The sequence below is a fragment of the Syngnathus acus genome, chromosome 5 (genome assembly GCF_901709675.1).
Source record: "Syngnathus acus chromosome 5, fSynAcu1.2, whole genome shotgun sequence".
In the NCBI taxonomy this organism is placed as follows: Eukaryota; Metazoa; Chordata; class Actinopteri; order Syngnathiformes; family Syngnathidae; genus Syngnathus; species Syngnathus acus.
Window position 1 is genome coordinate 90,911 of NC_051091.1, and position 18,515 is coordinate 109,425.

Genomic DNA, 18,515 nt, shown 5'->3' on the forward strand with positions numbered 1-18,515 from the left:
ACAGCAGCCTGGATATATGCTAGCTAGAAAATGGGTGGATACATTGGGAGACAAAAATGATGGAAACTTTCCAATTTGAACCACAGTCCCATAATGTAGCAACATTGGATTGTCTGTTCTTTTACTAGACAGAGACATGTCACAATTGCTTAGCAAAGGTCCTTCTCACTACTTAGCATTACGTTACCATTTGAACTTTTTTTCAGAGTAAAGAATGCGTATATCAAGTTAATGACAAAAACATTCAAATAGAGTGTTGACCTTATCTTGAGTGACACAAAGGCACAACTTTATGTGTGTGACTCATGTATATTATACGTTGATGCACATATTTTGTACACTTGGGCCGATGAAAGAAAAAAAAAAAAGTCCATTGGTGTGTTGCTGCCTGGCAACGTGGGGAGCTTAGAAACACTATATTTCCGCTTTAGGCCGATGGCCTTGAGTCTTACTCAAAATCTTTAAAAGACTGCTGTAGGTTGTGTGTAATGTCGTCACACAACACACACACACACACACACCGTGGCTGCTGGAGCAAATGTTATTGAGCTACTCCATCTGGAGTCGGTGACAAAGAGGACACACGAATCCTATCTATCTGGGCAATACACACATCTTTTCTTTAAGGAAGACAGTTCCCAGGTGTCTATGACATGCTCTTGTCAATATACATCTAGGATCAACAATTAGGTCACAGTTTATACGTACAACATATATCTCGTCTTGCCTAATTCAACTGGTTTTAAGGGCCCACATACTACTGGAGCAATTGTGAACCAAAGGGAATTGTAAATATCCTCCACACGCAACGGACAGAAGAACTTTGGAAAAAAAAGACAGACTAAGTGAGGACACAAGTGGCTTTTGGTCCTGTAATCTTCCCCAACCGGCTCAAGTACAGACTGAAGGAAGCTAAATGACTAGCGTGGTGTAAACCTTAGCGCTAGCTAGGGAGTTGTTTGATCATGATGACTGCTTTATTCGATTCGATTCGATTCGATTCTAAGTTGGCGGAAACACCTCAAGTGAAAGAGCGTGGGCGTACACGGTCGTAGAATAAGTGGCTGCTTTATTCTTTCTTCCATGCAATTCACATAGCATCAAAATGACCAATCTATGTGATATTTGCTTCTCTTTTGATAAAACGTCAACAGACTTGAGCGGCGTAAACGGACCTCTGCCCTAAATGAATGTAACAAAGGACCCCTTCGGCTGCCCCAAAACATGCCTGACCAAATGAATGTAACAAAGGACCCCTTCAGCTGCCCAGAAACATGCCTGACCTAAATGACCCTAACAAAAGACCCCTTTGGCTGCCTAAAAGCACGCCTTTCTAAAAGAAAAACCCCCAAGACTTTGTATACAAAGCGCTTTCGGGGTTAACGCGATTCTCAAACTCTGGACCCCAAAGTCGGCGTAAAATGGCCATTTAGGCGTATAACAAACACTAAGCACCTGATAAGATGTTCTGCAAGGTTTTAGAGAGAAAACTAGAACCCATGACAAGTGAAACATGCTGCAATCCAAGACAAGTCTACACCCTGCTTTTCATAGTCACAAAATCACAAAAACAGTTTTTCCTGTAGTCAAATGCTTTCCGCTATTTTAGATGAGCCAATTCCTCCAAAAAAGCTTGATGTGAGTCAAAGTCCATGTTGAGGAATTCTTGCTCAATATTCGTCACACTGGACTTTTTGTGGTGCTTTTTGCTTAAAGCCCGGCGGCGGCGGCGGCGGCAGAAAGCCTTTCGTCAGCGTCGGTGACGAGCACGCCGTTGGGCGGTGGCTGTGGGCTGACTTTTGCCAGACGCTGCTCCTTGCTGGAAGCGCAGCTGTTGACGCAGAGTTGGCAAGAGGCGCACGGTGAGTTGCAGCGTGACAGAAAGCGGAAAATACTTATGCGCCACAGGAACCAGCCGGGAGACCAACAGCACCAGCAGAGCACTGCCGATCCCACCAGCACACCCACAATCATGAAGAGTACCCACAAGGACACAGAGGCAGGAGAGTCTGCAAAACAATGACTGTTTCAAGAAATGACATACAACGATGATTTAAAAAGAAAAAGTTAGATTTGACTTACCGGAAACAGACTCATAACTAGGAGTGCTGTGTGGAATTCCACAGTTGAAGTGTGTTGGCACTGTGGGGGAGTTGACAAAAGATGGAGGTGGCGGCGGCGTTGCTACTGCTGTTGCTGGCTGCTCTGCTGCTACAAGCTGACCTGCTGATGAAGGACACAACCAAAATGTCCCAATTGACCAAAACAAATGCTCCATAGATAAGCCGCTCCAGGCTGTAACATTCAAAGATTGTGCACCGATGATAGTCGGGAAATGAATGTACACATCAATCTGACTGACCTTTGCACCCTGTGGTTAGATTTTCTTCCAGGTCACTCCCATCCCCGCAGTTGTCAATGCCCTTGTCATCGCACACCAGACTGAGTGGGATACACTTTCCGTTCCTGCAAGTGAAGTAAGGCTCACTGCTGCACAAAGAATGGTTGAAACCTGAGGAGGAAGAGTGAGTGAGTGAGTGAGTGAGTGAGTGAGTGAGTGAGTGAGTGAGTGAGTGAGTGAGTGAGTGAGTGAGTGAGTGAGTGAGTGAGTGAGTGAGTGAGTGGCAAGTCTCCATCAAAGAGGGGCAAAACATTCATCAATAAACACGCGAAAGAACCGGGCTATCATGCTGTGGCGCCTTCCGTTGTGTCGCCTTCCGTTGTGGTTCCTTGCTCAGTCCACTTTGTTGTGCTCAAAGGAATGCCCATTCCCATTGAGATGCAAATGAACTACAGAGTCCTCCTAAATTGTGCCATCTATTTGTGCCCTTTGATGGGGGTGACCATGAGGAGATTTAGGGAACCTTTAGGATTCAAATCATCTCAGGAAGTGTGCAAATGCGTGTTTACCAAGTCTGAAGGATGTGAAGTCCCCCACAAAGTCCACTCTGGGCTGAGTACCACGGGTGACCAGTCGCAGGGTCAGGTAGTTTCCTGTGGAGAGCACCGGCCGCGGTGGACTCTTGCCACAAAGAGGAGGTCCGAGAAGAGGCGAGCTCCTGTCCCGTCCGTCGTAAAATTGAACGAAGGAGCCCGCGTGACAGGGATCCCCCCCTGAGCTTTCCCCAGAGGTGGGCTCCACTTTTGCGTCCAGTGCTAGCAGGGGCGCCGGGCTCAGAGGGGCAACTCGCAACAAACTGTAAACAAGGAAAAAGCGAAAGTGGAACTGGACCTTGTCCTTCGGGGAGCTGCCTTGCATGGTCAGATGGCAGTCGGTCCCCATTGTGACAAAGTAGTACTTTTTGGATTCTTGATGGGAGTTGATGATCATGCCGTCGCCCCGGATGGTCTGACCGCAGAAATCCACCACATTCACTGAGGAGACCAGCAAGCAACCCATTAGCATTACGACCAGACTTGCAAGCAGCCAGTGCTCTGCACACGTCAGAGATGCTTTTATCTGTCCCTAAAAATATTTTCAACACTGATTGATTAAAAAACGTTGTGACAAGTCCGCCTGTTGACAAGTCGAACCCTCCACGAATGAATAATACTCCATATAGTATTTTACAAATGACATTATTATTTGTATTATTGGTGTTGTTGTTGTTCTTCAAACCTGGCGTGCTCGAGAAAAAAACAAGGGCAAATTCATAATCAGCGCAAAAGAATGAAAAAAAAAAAAAAAAACTCGTTTTGTTTCAATTTGCTGACCACCACTAATGAAACATGTGACGTTTGTCAAATAAACATAAATCATACATTTTGTGAATACATATCATTTGGGAGACATTGTTAAAATAACACAACTATTTCTATGCTTAGTGGTTGGAAAAAGCAGATGGCACTATTTCACATCAAGATGTGATACTTTTGTATTCCTTATTTAGCTGTAGTAAACTTGAATTGATTGTTTGAAAATGTGGCAAAAGCAGCATCCATCAAACAAGCAGCGGCGTTACTTCATAGGCCGGAGCAGGATAGCTAGATCCGGCCGGCTTTGACGGCCTCATCTCAGCCGCCCTGCCAAATAATGAGAACAATCGCCCATGGAGTTTATTAGCTCTGTTTCCATGGGAAACCATCAGCTCCTCCTGCACCGACCTCCAGGAATGTCTCAAAGCCCGCCGTCGGCCGCTGGGAAATGCTCATTCCCTCCACTCGGCAGAGTTTTTTGAAAACTAGATCGTCATAAATGAAAGCCACGATTCATTTGGTGCGCGCGCACGCACACGTACTTGTGCATGCACATGCAGGGGGGGTTGCTCAGGCTGGTTGTTTGCCAAACACTAAAGGGAAATGAGGTAACATCATTCACACGCACTATTGAAAAGCCTCCACAGAATTTTTGGTAGAATAACAGACAATATGCATGCAGACAATATGGGAAGCTCTCCTGTCTCATTTTTTGTTTTGAGGAAAAGAAGACTAGACATGAACTATGAGTATTTAAGTCTGACAAATGAAAGACCCAAATTTATATTGCTACATTATATGACCCAGCTTTCACATACGTATAAAAATAGAACTTGGGTAAACGTGAGTTTGCGCATGCTGTTTTAATACAAAATTGAGGAAAAATAAGTAGATGACTTCACAACTGAATTTTTTTTTTTTCACATGTGAGGCCCAGTAGCTAACTTCATTGGTCTTCAAGTCAAGTTAGACGTACAGTCAAAGCATTTAAGGATTACGACTGTTAGTTAAGCAATAAACTGAAAGCAGCACGTTACACACAAGGCTTGCGCACGCACGCACGCACGCACACACGTGTCCTTCATACTTTGGAGCGTGGAGATCTAACCTGTGTCGATGGTTGCTGACCCGTGGAGACTCAAAAAGCAGAGTAACAGCGTGACCAGGCGCCCACGGGACACGTCTGCGGGAATCTCCATCCTCCCGCCGGCAGCGTCAATGAGGACACACTCACAGAGAGGCGCATATCAGCGCCATTGTCGGTCGCTCCGACAATGTCCGCGCTGGGGACTTCAATTGGGAGGGGGACAACGTAGGGGCCATCGCCGAAACGCAGAGCTTCCCACCTCGCCTGCCCCCACCTACGGTCCCTGACATCTCCACGACGACAGACGACCAATCAGCTGTCAAGGCAGCAGAGTTGAACAAAAAAAGGAAAAAAGTCAAAAGAAAGCAGCTGCAAAGCGCAAATGATGTACGTTGGAAGTGTAACGTTGCTAACCTCAATTGGGTGGGACCGCAGACAAAAGCAGCAGGATCAATTCCAAACCTTTGACTCATATGGAGGCGACCACGCCACTCCACACGCATGCATGCTTGCTGCAAAATCAAGCAGAGTTTTCAAGGTACACAACTGGTGCATTTCATTTGAAAAAATAGAAAAGCCAGAACATGTAGGTATAAAGGAGATGTTTAATTTTTCTTTTTTTTTTTTAAGAAACCAACATATTTCATTTAGCAGCATAACTGGATGATTTTGAGGTATTTCAAGTCCATAGCCATCCATTCCAAATGTTCCTTTCAAACAGCACCATGAACACAGCGTGCACGTGCTCAGGCACAATCCAGCTGCCCGTCTGGGATCAAGTCGAGCTGGCTCCCTCTTGTGGCTCGTCAAGGCAGGCACAATTAATGGTGCACTTTTGGCTGCGGGAGGAGGGACGAGAAAAAACAACCAATTCGTCACCGACTGACCGACAGCCCGTTTCATAGCATGGCCGTGTTTGCCGTTACAGCCTGGGAGCGACAGCTCACCTTCTGTGTGGCCAGCTTCTTCTCCAGGCCACCAGCCAGGCCGGAGACCGGAGTCTTACTTTCCTTCCACGGGTAGAAGTTGGAGCGAGGAGAAGAGGAGGCGGGAGTGGACAAGGAGGAGGAGGAGGACGAGGAGGAGGAGGAGGAGGAGGAGGAAGGCGGCACGCCCAGGCGCTGCGCTGAGGGCGACTGATCCTCCAGGCCCATCCCCTTGCGTTTTTTCATCAAACCCTGGTGCTCCGACGCCCGCCCGCCCCCTTGACCGAGCGGTCCCGAGTCCCCCACTGTATTCCGACAGTAGGACGTTTTCATGGAGGAAGTCTCCGAATGAGTCCGTCTGTAGGTCCAGACTGTCTTGGCGGCTGCTGAGTGCGACTCTGCCGGAGAGGGCTGGAGGCGGCCTTTGCTCCCGGGCGACGACAGCGTACCGTTGGTCTGTCCGTGGAGAAGAGGTGAGAGAATAGGGGCTTTGGAGGAGGACGGGGGGGCGGCGGCAATGGGAGAAGAGGCCATGGAGGGCGGGCGCCCCCGATCCTGGAGGCTAACGCAGTTCCTGTTGGGGCCCGAATGCTCCCCTTCCTGGGATGGGGCTTTTCTTTTGCGGACGGTGGCGGCGGCCACGGCGTCCTCTCGCAGCTTGGTCATCTGCTTGCTAGGACGCCCGACCGGATTCTTGGGCTGCCCCGGACCGGCGTGATGCGCAGCCACCACGGGATGACCCGGAGACGCCGGATGAGCGCCTCCCGCGCCACCCCCGCAACTCGCAGAGTTCTCGGACGTCGCGCGTCTTCCCAGCAGACGACTGAACGACGAGGAGGTTTTGAGGGGGGGCTTGGTATGAGCGGCTGATCGGACTTTACAATGCAAGAGCGAGGAAGTGGGAGACGACGAGGGGCCAATCTTGGGCGAGGGGGTCGGACACGGATGGCTGCTGGCTTGAGGTATTTTCCTGGAATCCCAAAAATACAACAGGGCCTTGAATCAATTTCTCAGTGTCCACATTTGCATGATTACCTGTGGTTGATCTAAAATTTGGATTTTTTTTTTCCAAAAGAAATGTTGTTGTTGTTGTTGTTGTTTTTGTTGACGTTGTTTTAATACACATTGAATGAGAGTAGACACTTGATTGGCCAGCAAACTTACCTTACTTGGAAACGTATTGTCAAAAGGAAAATGAGGGAACAGAAAGGGTGGCCATTATCAAAGCATCTTGACTGCGCCAAAGGTGCCATACCAACTTGATGCTGTCAATAATGCAAAGTACTGAGGGGGCGTAATACTGGCGTGCAGACAGACGGCCAACATTTGTGTCCTCTCGTTCATCGGACGACAAATCTTCATTTGGTTGAAAGATTTCAATTAGTCAACGATTTGACATTTTCGAAACAAACCATTGAACTATGGAAAAACATAAAAGAGTTGACTTACTTCCAAAGATGGGCGCTGATGTGCTGCTCGAGCATGCTACTAAAAGCTGACCTCAAGTGGTGAAGCCGTCTGTCAAATGTGTAGATGCCGTGGCCCAAAACAATGCTGCCAAACGAGCACATCTGGGGGAGAGCGGACGCATTGTAGTTCATATTGATTGATTTTTTTCATCTCTACTGAATATCCACATGCAGTAACTTCTTTGTTTCTTTTCTCAATATTGTAAAGCAAGAAATGCTCACTGCTATTGGTCTTGGGTGCGTAGCAGAAGATGGCAAATCAACAGGGTCCTCCGTTCCTTCCGCCTCACTTTCGTCGCTGGAAATTGTTCCGTGGACAAGAGGGCTCCCCTCATCTTGCGCTTGGCCGTCATCCTCAGGGCTGCTCTCCCAAACAGCTGTGGGGCGACTGGAAAGACAAAGGCAACCGCTTCAGTGGGTACCACATTTGAACAATTAAGAAAAGTTATCCGGGCGGGGATCCCAAAAAGCAAATGCAGCATTTGTACGTAAAAGGGCGACTCGGGTTGTGGACATAAGCTACAACAGATGTACGCATGTTCCTTCCTTACAATGCCGTGCCATCGAGGCTGCCACTGCAAGCAGTCCTTACGCTAAATTGCCCACCCAGTACCATAGCTTCGGCAGCGCTAACCTGAAAGCGGGGAGGCTGGCCAAAGGTCTCCGACAGGGTGGAGCCCCCCCATCTTGTTCTCCGGGTGCCTCGGGGCTAGGGGAGCGTCCGCAGGAGGAACCTCCCTCCGCTGATTGTGCGCCCTTGTCGCGAACCTTTGTCTTGAGTTCAGCCACTAACTGGTCAAAATTCTTACTGCGACCCGGCACCTTCCTACGCTGATGGATGGAATGGATCTGAAGAAGAGGACACATTGAGTCAGCTCCTTTTCAACATCGGCCTCAAAACATTCAGAACGGTCGGTCGGTCGGCAGCCCATAGCCTTTGGCACCTTTTAAGTTCAAACGTCTCAACACTTGCTGGGACAAATGTACACAAAATGTGTGCGTTGATCACCGTTATTTTACAATCAAGAGAGTTTGGGGTTGTCTGGCTCATAATCGGAAGGGAAAAAGTCCAAATGTGAATGTTTGGAGCTTACATTGCATGTCAGAAGGCGAGTGCAGACTTTCTTTCTGTCAGGATCAAGGACACCGCAGTGTTTGTCCAAGTCACACTCTCTTTCTAGAAGCACAGAGAAGCATTGGCACTCAAAGCAACTTGGAACACACTTCATTGTTACATTGACAATAACAAAGTCCAAGATGAGCATGGAGCTTCCAAAAGCTATCTTCCTTACATGATGGCCAGCACTTACTGGAGGCCACTTTGTTGTATGGCCTGGGAATACGGTGGTGGCTTGCTGGAGAAGAATCCTTTCTTTGGGAGGGTGAAGGCCTACCAGGCGGGGTGCCTCCGTGCGGCCACGGGGGGTCTCTGATGGATGAAGGTGGCGAGCTAATCGGAGAGTCCAGAGGCGGCGGCTGCTTGAACACTGATGAATCTGTGTGGCTGCTGCAGTTGCTGCTGCAGTTGCTGCTGCTGCTGCAGCTGCTGCTGCTGCTGCTGCTGCTGCAACTACTACTACTGCTGCTGCTGCTGCTGCTACTGCTGCAGTTGTGGGAGGGTTTTTCCAGCGGGGAATGTCTGTTGATGACAGATAAGCCACCACTACAATATTCCTCCATAGGCACCACAGAAATCCTAAAACATTCCATTTGTGATTACCTGGCTCCATCCTTTGTGTTTTTGGCAGGTCTGTGCTGAGGTGGCGTGGGAGGGGCTTGTAGGGCTGCTCTTACTGATCCGCCGCTGCCGCCACCGCCTTGGCCTCCTCGACCATCCCACGCTGAAGCGGGAATGGAATTGGTCCCCTGAGAAGGAGGATGGCCGTGATGGGGCCTCTGCTGGGACTGAGGGGTCGGAGAACGTATTCGGGCGTAAAGTTTGGCCAGAGGACCGTGTCGCCTCTCGCAGTGCTTCTCAAACGCTTGTGGTTTCACTACTTGAGCACAGTGGCTACACACCACAAGGTAGAAGTCGTCGTAGCCGGGGTACAGGCCGAAGATCGACATGTCTGTGAGAAGAACAAAAATGGCCTTCCGTTTCACACTTCAAACGACAACCACCACAAACTCATCTTAAAGTTTTTCAAAAGAACTTATGCAAGACTTACCCTCCTTGCTGAGTGACATTGCCTCTGCAGCCTTTTTGCCATTTTTACTGCAGTCATCCACATCAGCCCCTAAAAGAAAAAACACACACAAGAATATTTTCAATATGCCCCATCACCATATGAAGTTGTACAGTCAATTAAGTTCTACTTAAAATGATAAATATGTATGCACAAAAACGTGACATTAAACGAAGTTGAGCAAACGGGTGCACAGGTCACTGAATGAAATGTGTCTCGTAGAATGTTCAAGTGTGCTTCGAAGAAAACAAGAATATGAATGTGTGTAGCCAGGCTTTATTGGTGAGTTGTAAGCAGAGTTGCAACTGGATGGATGGATGGATGCCAAACAATGGGTGAGCGCAAAATACTGGAAGCTGGCAAGGGCCAACTATTTTGGAAAAGAACTGTCCTCGGGTGCGCAAACATGGCCAACGTCAGTACATTGTACGTGGACACGTCTCGCGAAAGAAATCGGGGTCAAGTACCGGAATAAGACGGAAAGTGGCCTTTGACAGTAGCAAAGGCTGGCTGGGCCAGCATTTGCATGGCGGCGGCAGCAGCATCAGACTCCTCCTCTATCACCCGGGTGGTCGGTGTGTACGCTCAGGATCATCCATCCTCGAGCTGGCATGCTAACGCTAAGCAAGTCAACCATTTGGATGTCTCGCTTATTAGCAAGCTAGCCTAGCTTCTGACGGAAAGAAGTTGCAGGCGAGCGGGCGGGCTTGCAGGCAGGCAGGCAGGCAGGCACAGCCATCCTACTAGCTTCATTCTGCCCTGATGTCCCCGCTGCCCGGTTTGGTCTGATCAAAAGTGGCAACAGTCGACAAGCCCTAGTTGCATGAGCCCCAACAGCAGACTCCAAAGGACAATGGGCCATATTAGTTGGGCCGGTCATTTTTTCATGCCAACTCCTATGCAGATGGAGCCAGTGGAGGGAGAGCAACATGTTACCCATCCAGCGCTAGGACCCGGCAGGGTCTTTGTTTGGGTAACATGGCTAGCTCTGCCCTACGTTTTGACGAAAATAAACCCTGGCTTTTGGGTGGAACGGATTTGTAACAGCCAGTCGTGGCGTCATTATGCTTTCTTACCATGAGGTGCTGTCACCCCGGCCCACTCGGTCCAAGCAGTCCAGCTTTGACCCACGAAATCATCGAGGCTAGGCACCCGCCGATCAAGAGCAGCCATTACTTTCACTGCGCGTTCACGCACCGCCATCATCAGTGCGCGGCAAACTACTTACGTCATAAGTCGCGCTCTCGTCTCGTCTCCTCTCGTTTCGACCTGACTCGACTGACTGGCCTGGAACTTGTCGTGGGTGGACGCGTTCAAGAAGACGGAAAACAACCAACCACAGGGACAGCTGATCCAATGATTCCAACTTCATACGGATTTCAGAAAGACAACTACTACATGACTAAGTTCCCGGAATGGTCCTGAGTTGACAAGGCACGCGTAAACTGCACTCACTCTTTTGTGTATTCTAAAACAGTTTGACATCATTTATGCATGCTAATGATAGTCAAGCAAACTTACTCTCACTAGGAGTGTTGTAAATGATAATAGACGTCAGTTAATTTGGAAACGATAACGCGTCTATCTGAGAGGTTGGGGTTTTTTCCCCATTGTCTTGTGCCACCCAGTGGACACAAAGGGAAACGCAGATTGGCTCTGCACTCAGGATAGAAATGAACCAAGCAAGCGCGTCAGTCACAAGTTATGCATGATAGAGATTTAAAAAAAAAAAAAAAAAAAAAGTTATAAATGATTTGATCAAATATATTGCAACAAAAAAAATCTAACACATTGATTCCCAGGATAAATAGAAAGCCAAAAACAAAGGATTATGAGTAGTGGTACTTTATTTCTAAGTGTGATTGAGAGGAAGCAGTGGCATTCTCTGCACTCCAAGTGTGAGGCACAGAAAACAGAAGTTTGAAGAACGGCTTCATGCAATCATCAGCACGAGGATGTTCACTTTTTGCCATGTGACCATTATATAGTACATTCTAGCCCCCAAACATTTCTCATGTTGCTGAGAATGGATCACCAACATTGCATAGGCCATACATTCTAGCCCCCAAACATTTCTCATGTTGCTGAGAATGGATCACCAACATTGCATAGGCCATTACAATGCCCCAAGCCCCTTTTAAATAATAATAATGATAAAGGCAGAAAAGTGATCTCATCATCTCACTTCAAGAAAATCCTTTTTTTCCAAGTGGGAGATTCAAAGTGAAATAAGGCAAATGAAATAAGACACATGAGAGGGTACAGATAAATCAGAACCAAAAGGTTTGTTTGGACACATCGGGAAAGGGCAAAATGATTCCAAATCTCGTTTACAGTTCGAGGCCTCGAGTGTACAAATTCCTGCAATGGCTGAAAACGACATTTGTTTTGCAAAACTGTCTTTGTGAATTGGTCGTGGAATGTCTTTGCTGGAAACAAACGAAAGGCTCAGCAAAAAAGACGAGGTAGTGCATTTGGACTCTTTGGTAAGGGTGGAAAAGAAAGGCTCACTCGACTTTTGCTGAAGGCAAAGCATTTAGAAGAATCAAACACATCGACATAACTGCTCTTGGAACATGATGGGCGCTTGTGGGAAATATTATGACCAAGTGTGCGTGGTGCCAGCTTCGCAGCGCAGCGCAGCACAGCACATCTTCATCTACACAAAAATCAAGAGCATTCGTGTTCCTTGAAAAACAACACTCAAGAAAGGCCAAACATTGACTTGAGCGAAGGCACTACGAGGTGTGGTGAGTGGAAAGCTGCTATCAGCTGTGCTTCAACCGGTCTGTGCTTCAAGTGTCTAACTTGACACACATCTTGTACACAAACAAAGCCCTGAATAAAATGATGGATTTATTAAGCTGGCATGAGGCCGTCGTAGAAATTGAAGTTGTGACAGACAGCAGTCAAATTAAATATGGGGAGTGGGGGGCAGCGTTACATGAACATTCGAATCAGCGAATTGCACAAAAATAATTGGCCATTTTCTTTTGTACCATGACAGCGGAGGTGTTTGTTCCCCGGAGATTTAAGGTTCCTTCTTTTATTAGGACAATCAAAAAAAGGTCATTCGGGGATTAGTTATTGATGTTAAGATCACAAGTGGCTTTCCTCCTTCAACTTCACATTGGTCACATACAACAGGGACATTTCAGTGAAGTAGCAGCTCCAGCCAGGTCATGTCTGCAGACACACAAGAACATTTTGGTTTGTTTCAAATCATGGTTGCTGAGAAATCTTTTTCTTTTTTTTGTTTCTTCTTCTGAAATACGTCGGAGAGACGTCAAGAGCTTTACCTGCAAAATGATTCATCACGTAGGACACGCAAGCTGGTCCATTCTGGTCTGGAGCTGGAAAGCGTCGGGCCGGTCCTGAGGGTTAACGGCCAGCATGTCCAACAGTAGCTTCCGCACGCCGTCAGACATGCACGACCTGTGCTTCTGGGGGATATTGAGCACCATCTTTGGATTTCCTAACAACGCCTCGCCCACGGGCACAATGTCAGCTCCTCGTCTCACGTACGTTCCCAGGAGCTCTCGCTTGGACTCGGCGTCGATAAAAGTAATTCTTTCCAACATGGCCCAAATGATGATGCCCAGAGCAAAGATGTCAGCCTTGGCCGTGTAGTGGCCCTCCCACACTTCGGGGGCCATGTAGAAGTCCGAGCCGCACGCCGACGACAACCAAAACTTGTTGACGTTGACGACGCTCTTGCTTTTGTCCTCAACTTCTTTGCTCTCCTTGCTATTGGCCAAACCGGCGCAAACCTTGCTCAGGCCAAAATCGGCAACCTTGAGGACGGGGGTCCCCGACCGCTCCGAGATGAGGATGTTGTCCGGTTTCAGGTCTCTGTGTACGATCTTGTTCTCGTGTAAGAATGCCACAGCGCTGGTCAGCTGTAACATGAAGCTGTTGTTGGTTTGCGAGTCGGGGCGTCGAGACAGAATGAACTGGTTGAGGTCGCCTCCTTCGCAGAACTCCATGACGAACCACAAGTAACATGGCTCCTCTGGAGGCGTCAGCACTCGCTCACCTGCGGCGTACACAACACATCGTAGTACATTGTTGTTCAACAGAGCAAGTACTGGTCTATGCGACTGCACAAAAACGGCAATTCATCATTGGACGTTTTGGAACAAGTCAAGTCTTTCCCTCGTAATGAATGACATGTAAGTGACGATGATTGGCCCAACACTGCTACTCTCGAAACGGCTGGCACGTGTCATGCCCTTCCCCCAATAAAGCCAGCCGTGTCATGGCGGCGACACCACGGCACGTTACGTTACGCTCCGCTCCCAGAGAGAAGATGCAGCGTCCGTCGGGTCGCGTCGCTCAAGCTTACTGGACTTGACAGCACTAGCTAGCACTGTCCCTCCCTTCAAGGGGTGGGTGCCTTGGCACAGCCAGCCAGCCAGCCGTTGGGAAAGAAAAACGACGATTTGTACCTTTGAGAGACGTTTCCACAAGCCGCAGATACTGTTTGGACCGTTTGTTGCCGTGGCTCATCTTTTGGGCCATTCCGTTTCTTTGCAGAACACACTCTTCTAATTGGACAACATTTTGGTGGCGTTTCTCCAAACTTGTTAGCGCCCAGAACTCCTGGAGGGCGAGTTCGACGTTTTCCGGTGCGTCGCACCGGAGCTTCTTGACGGCGACCCTAGCACCAGACCTCCGGGCCACCGCTTCGTACACGACACCATATGTGCCCCTGCCGATTTCACGGAGCAGGCTGTAGCGCGGGGCCATGACCTTCCTATCCAAGTCGTCTTGCTTCAAGAAGCCGATATCATCCGCCATCTCATGATCCTCTCCTGCGTTGGCCTCGCTCAGGCATCGTAGCACGGCGGACTCGTCAGCTCCTTCTCCTGTTAGCTTGTTGCTGGCTCGCGAGCTCCTCGTGCGTCTCCGCCAGTTGTCGCCAAGTGCGCTCATCGTGGATCCAATGATTCAAACTGAACAAAGGAATGTGTCCGCATGCTTTCGCCGGCAACGCAGCAGTATTAATGCCACGACTTGTTCGTATTCTGAACGGCCGTGACATGAAAGAAACCAGATGTGTGGCACAGTGGACAGGAAATGCTAGTCAAGCCATCGCGATATGTAGGCATACACTTCCGCGCCTATCAAAATAAAAGCTCGCTGTTTGAGGTCAGCTGACGGACGCGTACTTCCAAATACTCAGCCATATCGGCGTCGCGATTGATTCAATTATGTAAATCGACTAGATTTACTCGAGAGTACCTTCTCCACACATTTTAGTTCATTTTTCACAGAGGTAATACATTCTCTTTCATAACTATGCATTCATCTTCTGAAAAACACTTCTTCAGTCGATACTTAAATATGTATTTATTTTTCCATTGTTGTGGTATTCAATTAGAAGTAGAGATGTTGTGGGCATCCAAGTTAAAACTTAATGACACATTTTGATATGCACGCGGTTCATATCAAAATAAAGCCGCCACTGTGAGGTCGCTTCCGCTGGAGTCTCCACTGTGACGGGACAGGATATGCGCGCGGTTCATTTCAAAATAAAAGCCTTCCTGGCTGCAGACCTCCACTGAGAGGTCGCTTGCGCGTTTTCATTGCTGGCATTGAAGTATCATTAAACGTTATCCAATGGGGAATGTTGACGCTTACAAAAGTCATATGAAGTTGACAATCTTTACAAATGTGAGGAAAGATAACCGTTTAATATCAGTGAGAGACACTCTTGTCTGTCATTCCGAAAGCAGAAAAAACTCAAGCTTTTTTTTTTTTTTTTGTGTCATTCATACACACATTCACACCGTCACTCACACCGTCATATGTGGGTATCGAACTCACGATGTCAGCACACAAGACACGCACGTGTACCCCTACGCCATCAGCGACTCCCTGAAAAGAGTCAAGTTGGTCACAGTCAGAGCAGACAGGGTGAAATTTCAGCTCTAATATTCGAGATGAAGAGTCCAAAATGACAGGAAAGGCCTTTGATTCCCTTCTATGTGATGTCCTTCTGTCTGGGGGGCCTGTGAATGTTCCTGATCACACACTTCACCATCCATTCGATGCCTTCGTTGACTCCGTCCCTGCATCAGAGATGGAAATAGAATTGAGCTACCATCATGTTCTCAGTGGCATTACTCGAGCGGTCTACTCACCCTGACAAGGCAGTGCATGGTTGGACCAAACAATCTCGCTTGCCAATCTTGGGTGCACAGTCACTGAAGGCTGTTTTAATATCTGGTACGGACAAACAGTTCTGATGAAAGAGCAGACACAAAAGGTGATGCAACCAAACTGTGTCGAGTGAATTGGGGAGGATTCTGGCAACATCCACTCTACATTGGAATTGAAACATTTGATCCCCCACATTCGAACATTTTGCAAATAACCACAGGGAAGAAAATGGAGATGTATGAATGTAAGATAAATGGATGGATGGACGGACGGATGCATGCATTTATCGGACTAGAACTCTACAGTACCAGTACGTCCTGTTTGTTGGCCAGAACAAGGAGCGGGACACCTTCCAACACATCGCTGCTTATCATTTTCTCTACAATCAGGTGAAAAAGGAAGCATCACAATTCACAAAGAGACAAATACAATTCAATGTGTAAATGAGTTCATTGCGCAGCGAAATGCTGTGTCAATCTTAGGTTAGCTTAGCAATTAGCATAGCTTGGAACTAGCCAGAGAATGATTACTGCAAGTCCGCAACTCGACTCCAGTGTGTAGGGTGACTTACCAAAGGCTTCCTTTGATTCCGAAAGTCGTTCTTCATCAGTTGAGTCGATCACATAGATAACTCCGTGGGACTCTGCATAGTACTAAATGGGAAAACAAACATTGTTCAATGGATAGGAATATCTCTCGCGCGCAACGTTCTCAACTCTTTTGTTCTTTGAAGAAGAATGATGGATGCCACCCGAAGGAGTTGCAATTATTTCTAGCCCTAATGTATTGTTTTTAAACATTCTGACCGGTCGAGATTTAATTAGCAGCAACTCTCTTAAAAAGCAGCTTTTGACATAGTAGACACAATTGGTTGTCATTGCGAGAAGCTACTTACTTTGTCCCAAAGAGACTGAAGTTCCTCCTGGCCTCCCAGATCCCAGAACATTAGACGCGCTTTGCCCACATCAATAGTTCCAACTGTAAAAGATTCAAATTGAGACCAATAATGGAGCAGCAACTATCGTATCAACATATACAAACATGGGACACACACTTACTGTTCAGTCCAACTGTACTTGTAATCTTGGACAAATTCATTCCCTTATAGTTCTTGCTGAACTTTGTTTTGGTTTGTTCCAAAAAGGTCTATAAACACACAGTCATCACACACAAGTTAAACAATGACATTCATTATATTTGATCATTACCATAAAACAACCAATTGCTCAGTGGATATGTAGCAAAACCATATTGTCCTTCCAACCGGGAGGTCGGTGGTTCGCTCCTCCGCTCCTTGAGCAAGACACTCAACTCTCACTGTTTGGGGTCAACAGGTCGCTCCAATGAAGGATGTGGAACTGTGAAGGATGATACTCCCACATGGGCTGTTTGAGGTACACACCTCTTAGAATTCCACTTCAATGCTTCAACTATTTGGACCAAATTTATTACGGTAAAGAAATATCAGCGTTTTAGCTCAATAGCTCCCGGGTCATGTGACCTAGTGACCCCAAACTGTGCAGGATGATCGTCCCACATGGGACACACCTCTAACGGAGATACACCTCTAACGATTTCATTCCAATGCTTCAAATGTTTTGAAAACACCTATCACACGTTTCTTTCTAGAGCGGCTGGCTTGACCACGACAAAATGAAAGACGGCTGGCTTGACCGCCGTCATGTATAGCACACATAAACAATATCAAATACATGATTAGACTGTCGACCGTTGACAAGGACAAGCATAGATAAGAGAGCGAAACCAGTTCGCTCGTTTATCGTCATATAAGGAAATCAAAAACATTGGATTGTAGGCCTCAACTTTACTCAGGTAACTTCAAAAGTTCTAATGACAAAATTCACATCCGTGAACAACCGAACGGCGATCCCAACAATGACAGCACCTCCTACAGATGAGGCTGAACATACCGTTTTCCCAGCGTTATCCAATCCAAGAATTAGAATGCAGTATTCATCCTTCTGAAACATGTATTTATAGAATCCAGACAACAAAGTATACATCGCGAGGGAAAAGGTCCAAATTGAACCGCAATACTGGTCAATGTGACTTTTAACTTAGTTCAGTCGACAGAAGATGATGATTTCATTTCATGCCAATGCGTTTCCATAGTTGACGAAAACAATTTAGTGTCTAAGAATTACAAATCCGTAAACGAGAAGTGAAAATGTCGACGTCTGTTATAGCCCACTGAAGCAAGCGGATGTGGACCACGATCACGTGTGAACACGTCATCGACGTCCGCCAAACAGTGTAGAGTCACATGCATTGTGGGAAATGAAGTCAGCGTTATTGTTGTCAACGGTCTACTCGTTGATGTCAACCCGCAGTAAAACTACATTTCCCGATACACGTAGCTTTTTTTGCGTTCGACTACGGAGAAACAAAACTGCCAAAAATAAAACGAATCTCGAGAACACTAACAATATCATTAATGTATTGATGGGGAATGCATGCAAGCGTTGTTATGAAATGTGTACTCGAATCATTAAAACACCAGTTCATTTTGTGCAAATTGAAAGAATGCCTTCGTAGTTTCAGGATGGGTGGGGCTTGCTGTCCGGATTGTATTGTTGACGTCCAAGTTTGACTCCTGCAGTAATCTCAATAATCAGTCTTAGATTGATTTATTCAAGTATTAAATGAATATATATATATATATATATATATATATATATATATATATATATATACTGTATATGCTGTATATACTGTATATATATATATATATATATATATACTGTATATGCTGTATATACTGTATATATATATATATATATATATATATATATATATATATATATATATATATATATATATATATATACTGTATATATATATATATATATGTGTGTGTGTGTGTGTGTGTGTGTGTGTGTTTTGCTACCATGGAATTTAACTGTAGCCCTTCAATGTGTTGATCTGCCATATTTCAGCGGAACATCTCGAGACGATAAAGTCATCT

At 46.7% G+C, this 18,515-nt stretch overlaps 4 protein-coding genes across 10 annotated transcripts; all 4 read right to left on the minus strand.

Annotated features, from left to right (window-relative positions):
- Nucleotides 1-1,052: 1,052 nt before the first annotated feature.
- ldlrad2 (low density lipoprotein receptor class A domain containing 2) lies at nucleotides 1,053-5,302 on the minus strand. Of its 4 annotated transcripts, none has more exons than XM_037250917.1 (6): nucleotides 5,198-5,301; nucleotides 4,805-5,099; nucleotides 2,911-3,375; nucleotides 2,363-2,512; nucleotides 2,083-2,226; nucleotides 1,053-2,009 (listed from the first exon to the last, which is right to left on the minus strand). In XM_037250917.1, the coding sequence occupies exons 2-6, from the start codon at nucleotides 4,893-4,895 to the stop codon at nucleotides 1,711-1,713; spliced, it is 1,149 nt and encodes a 382-aa protein (XP_037106812.1). In that variant the 5' UTR covers nucleotides 4,896-5,099; nucleotides 5,198-5,301; the 3' UTR covers nucleotides 1,053-1,710. The 4 variants fall into 4 exon arrangements, with proteins under 4 accessions (XP_037106812.1, XP_037106814.1, XP_037106813.1 ...); XM_037250919.1 differs by having other exon boundaries at nucleotides 2,911-3,197; nucleotides 3,300-3,375; nucleotides 4,805-5,298; XM_037250918.1 differs by having other exon boundaries at nucleotides 2,083-2,223; nucleotides 4,805-5,302.
- A 96-nt stretch (nucleotides 5,303-5,398) lies between these two features.
- atxn7l2a (ataxin 7-like 2a) lies at nucleotides 5,399-10,637 on the minus strand. Of its 3 annotated transcripts, XM_037250881.1 has the most exons (11): nucleotides 10,441-10,637; nucleotides 9,347-9,415; nucleotides 9,198-9,247; nucleotides 8,899-9,083; nucleotides 8,489-8,817; nucleotides 8,273-8,355; nucleotides 7,813-8,027; nucleotides 7,401-7,566; nucleotides 7,159-7,280; nucleotides 5,731-6,679; nucleotides 5,399-5,622 (listed from the first exon to the last, which is right to left on the minus strand). In XM_037250881.1, the coding sequence occupies exons 1-11, from the start codon at nucleotides 10,568-10,570 to the stop codon at nucleotides 5,605-5,607; spliced, it is 2,316 nt and encodes a 771-aa protein (XP_037106776.1). In that variant the 5' UTR covers nucleotides 10,571-10,637; the 3' UTR covers nucleotides 5,399-5,604. The 3 variants fall into 3 exon arrangements, with proteins under 3 accessions (XP_037106776.1, XP_037106774.1, XP_037106775.1); XM_037250879.1 differs by having other exon boundaries at nucleotides 8,899-9,247; nucleotides 10,441-10,636; XM_037250880.1 differs by lacking the exon at nucleotides 10,441-10,637 and adding an exon at nucleotides 9,832-10,385 and having other exon boundaries at nucleotides 8,899-9,247.
- Nucleotides 10,638-11,193: 556 nt separating this feature from the next.
- LOC119122560 (serine/threonine-protein kinase 35-like) lies at nucleotides 11,194-14,465 on the minus strand. The gene is made up of 3 exons (XM_037250915.1): nucleotides 13,813-14,465; nucleotides 12,664-13,400; nucleotides 11,194-12,550 (listed from the first exon to the last, which is right to left on the minus strand). The coding sequence occupies exons 1-2, from the start codon at nucleotides 14,297-14,299 to the stop codon at nucleotides 12,679-12,681; spliced, it is 1,209 nt and encodes a 402-aa protein (XP_037106810.1). The 5' UTR covers nucleotides 14,300-14,465; the 3' UTR covers nucleotides 11,194-12,550; nucleotides 12,664-12,678.
- Nucleotides 14,466-14,703: 238 nt separating this feature from the next.
- arfrp1 (ADP-ribosylation factor related protein 1) lies at nucleotides 14,704-17,795 on the minus strand. Of its 2 annotated transcripts, none has more exons than XM_037250926.1 (7): nucleotides 17,461-17,795; nucleotides 16,588-16,675; nucleotides 16,425-16,507; nucleotides 16,101-16,182; nucleotides 15,838-15,908; nucleotides 15,511-15,592; nucleotides 14,704-15,438 (listed from the first exon to the last, which is right to left on the minus strand). In XM_037250926.1, exons 1-7 carry the CDS (start codon nucleotides 17,551-17,553, stop codon nucleotides 15,404-15,406), a joined length of 534 nt encoding a protein of 177 aa, XP_037106821.1. In that variant the 5' UTR covers nucleotides 17,554-17,795; the 3' UTR covers nucleotides 14,704-15,403. The 2 variants fall into 2 exon arrangements, with proteins under 2 accessions (XP_037106821.1, XP_037106820.1); XM_037250925.1 differs by having other exon boundaries at nucleotides 15,511-15,611.
- Between the last annotated feature and the right edge of the window lie 720 nt (nucleotides 17,796-18,515).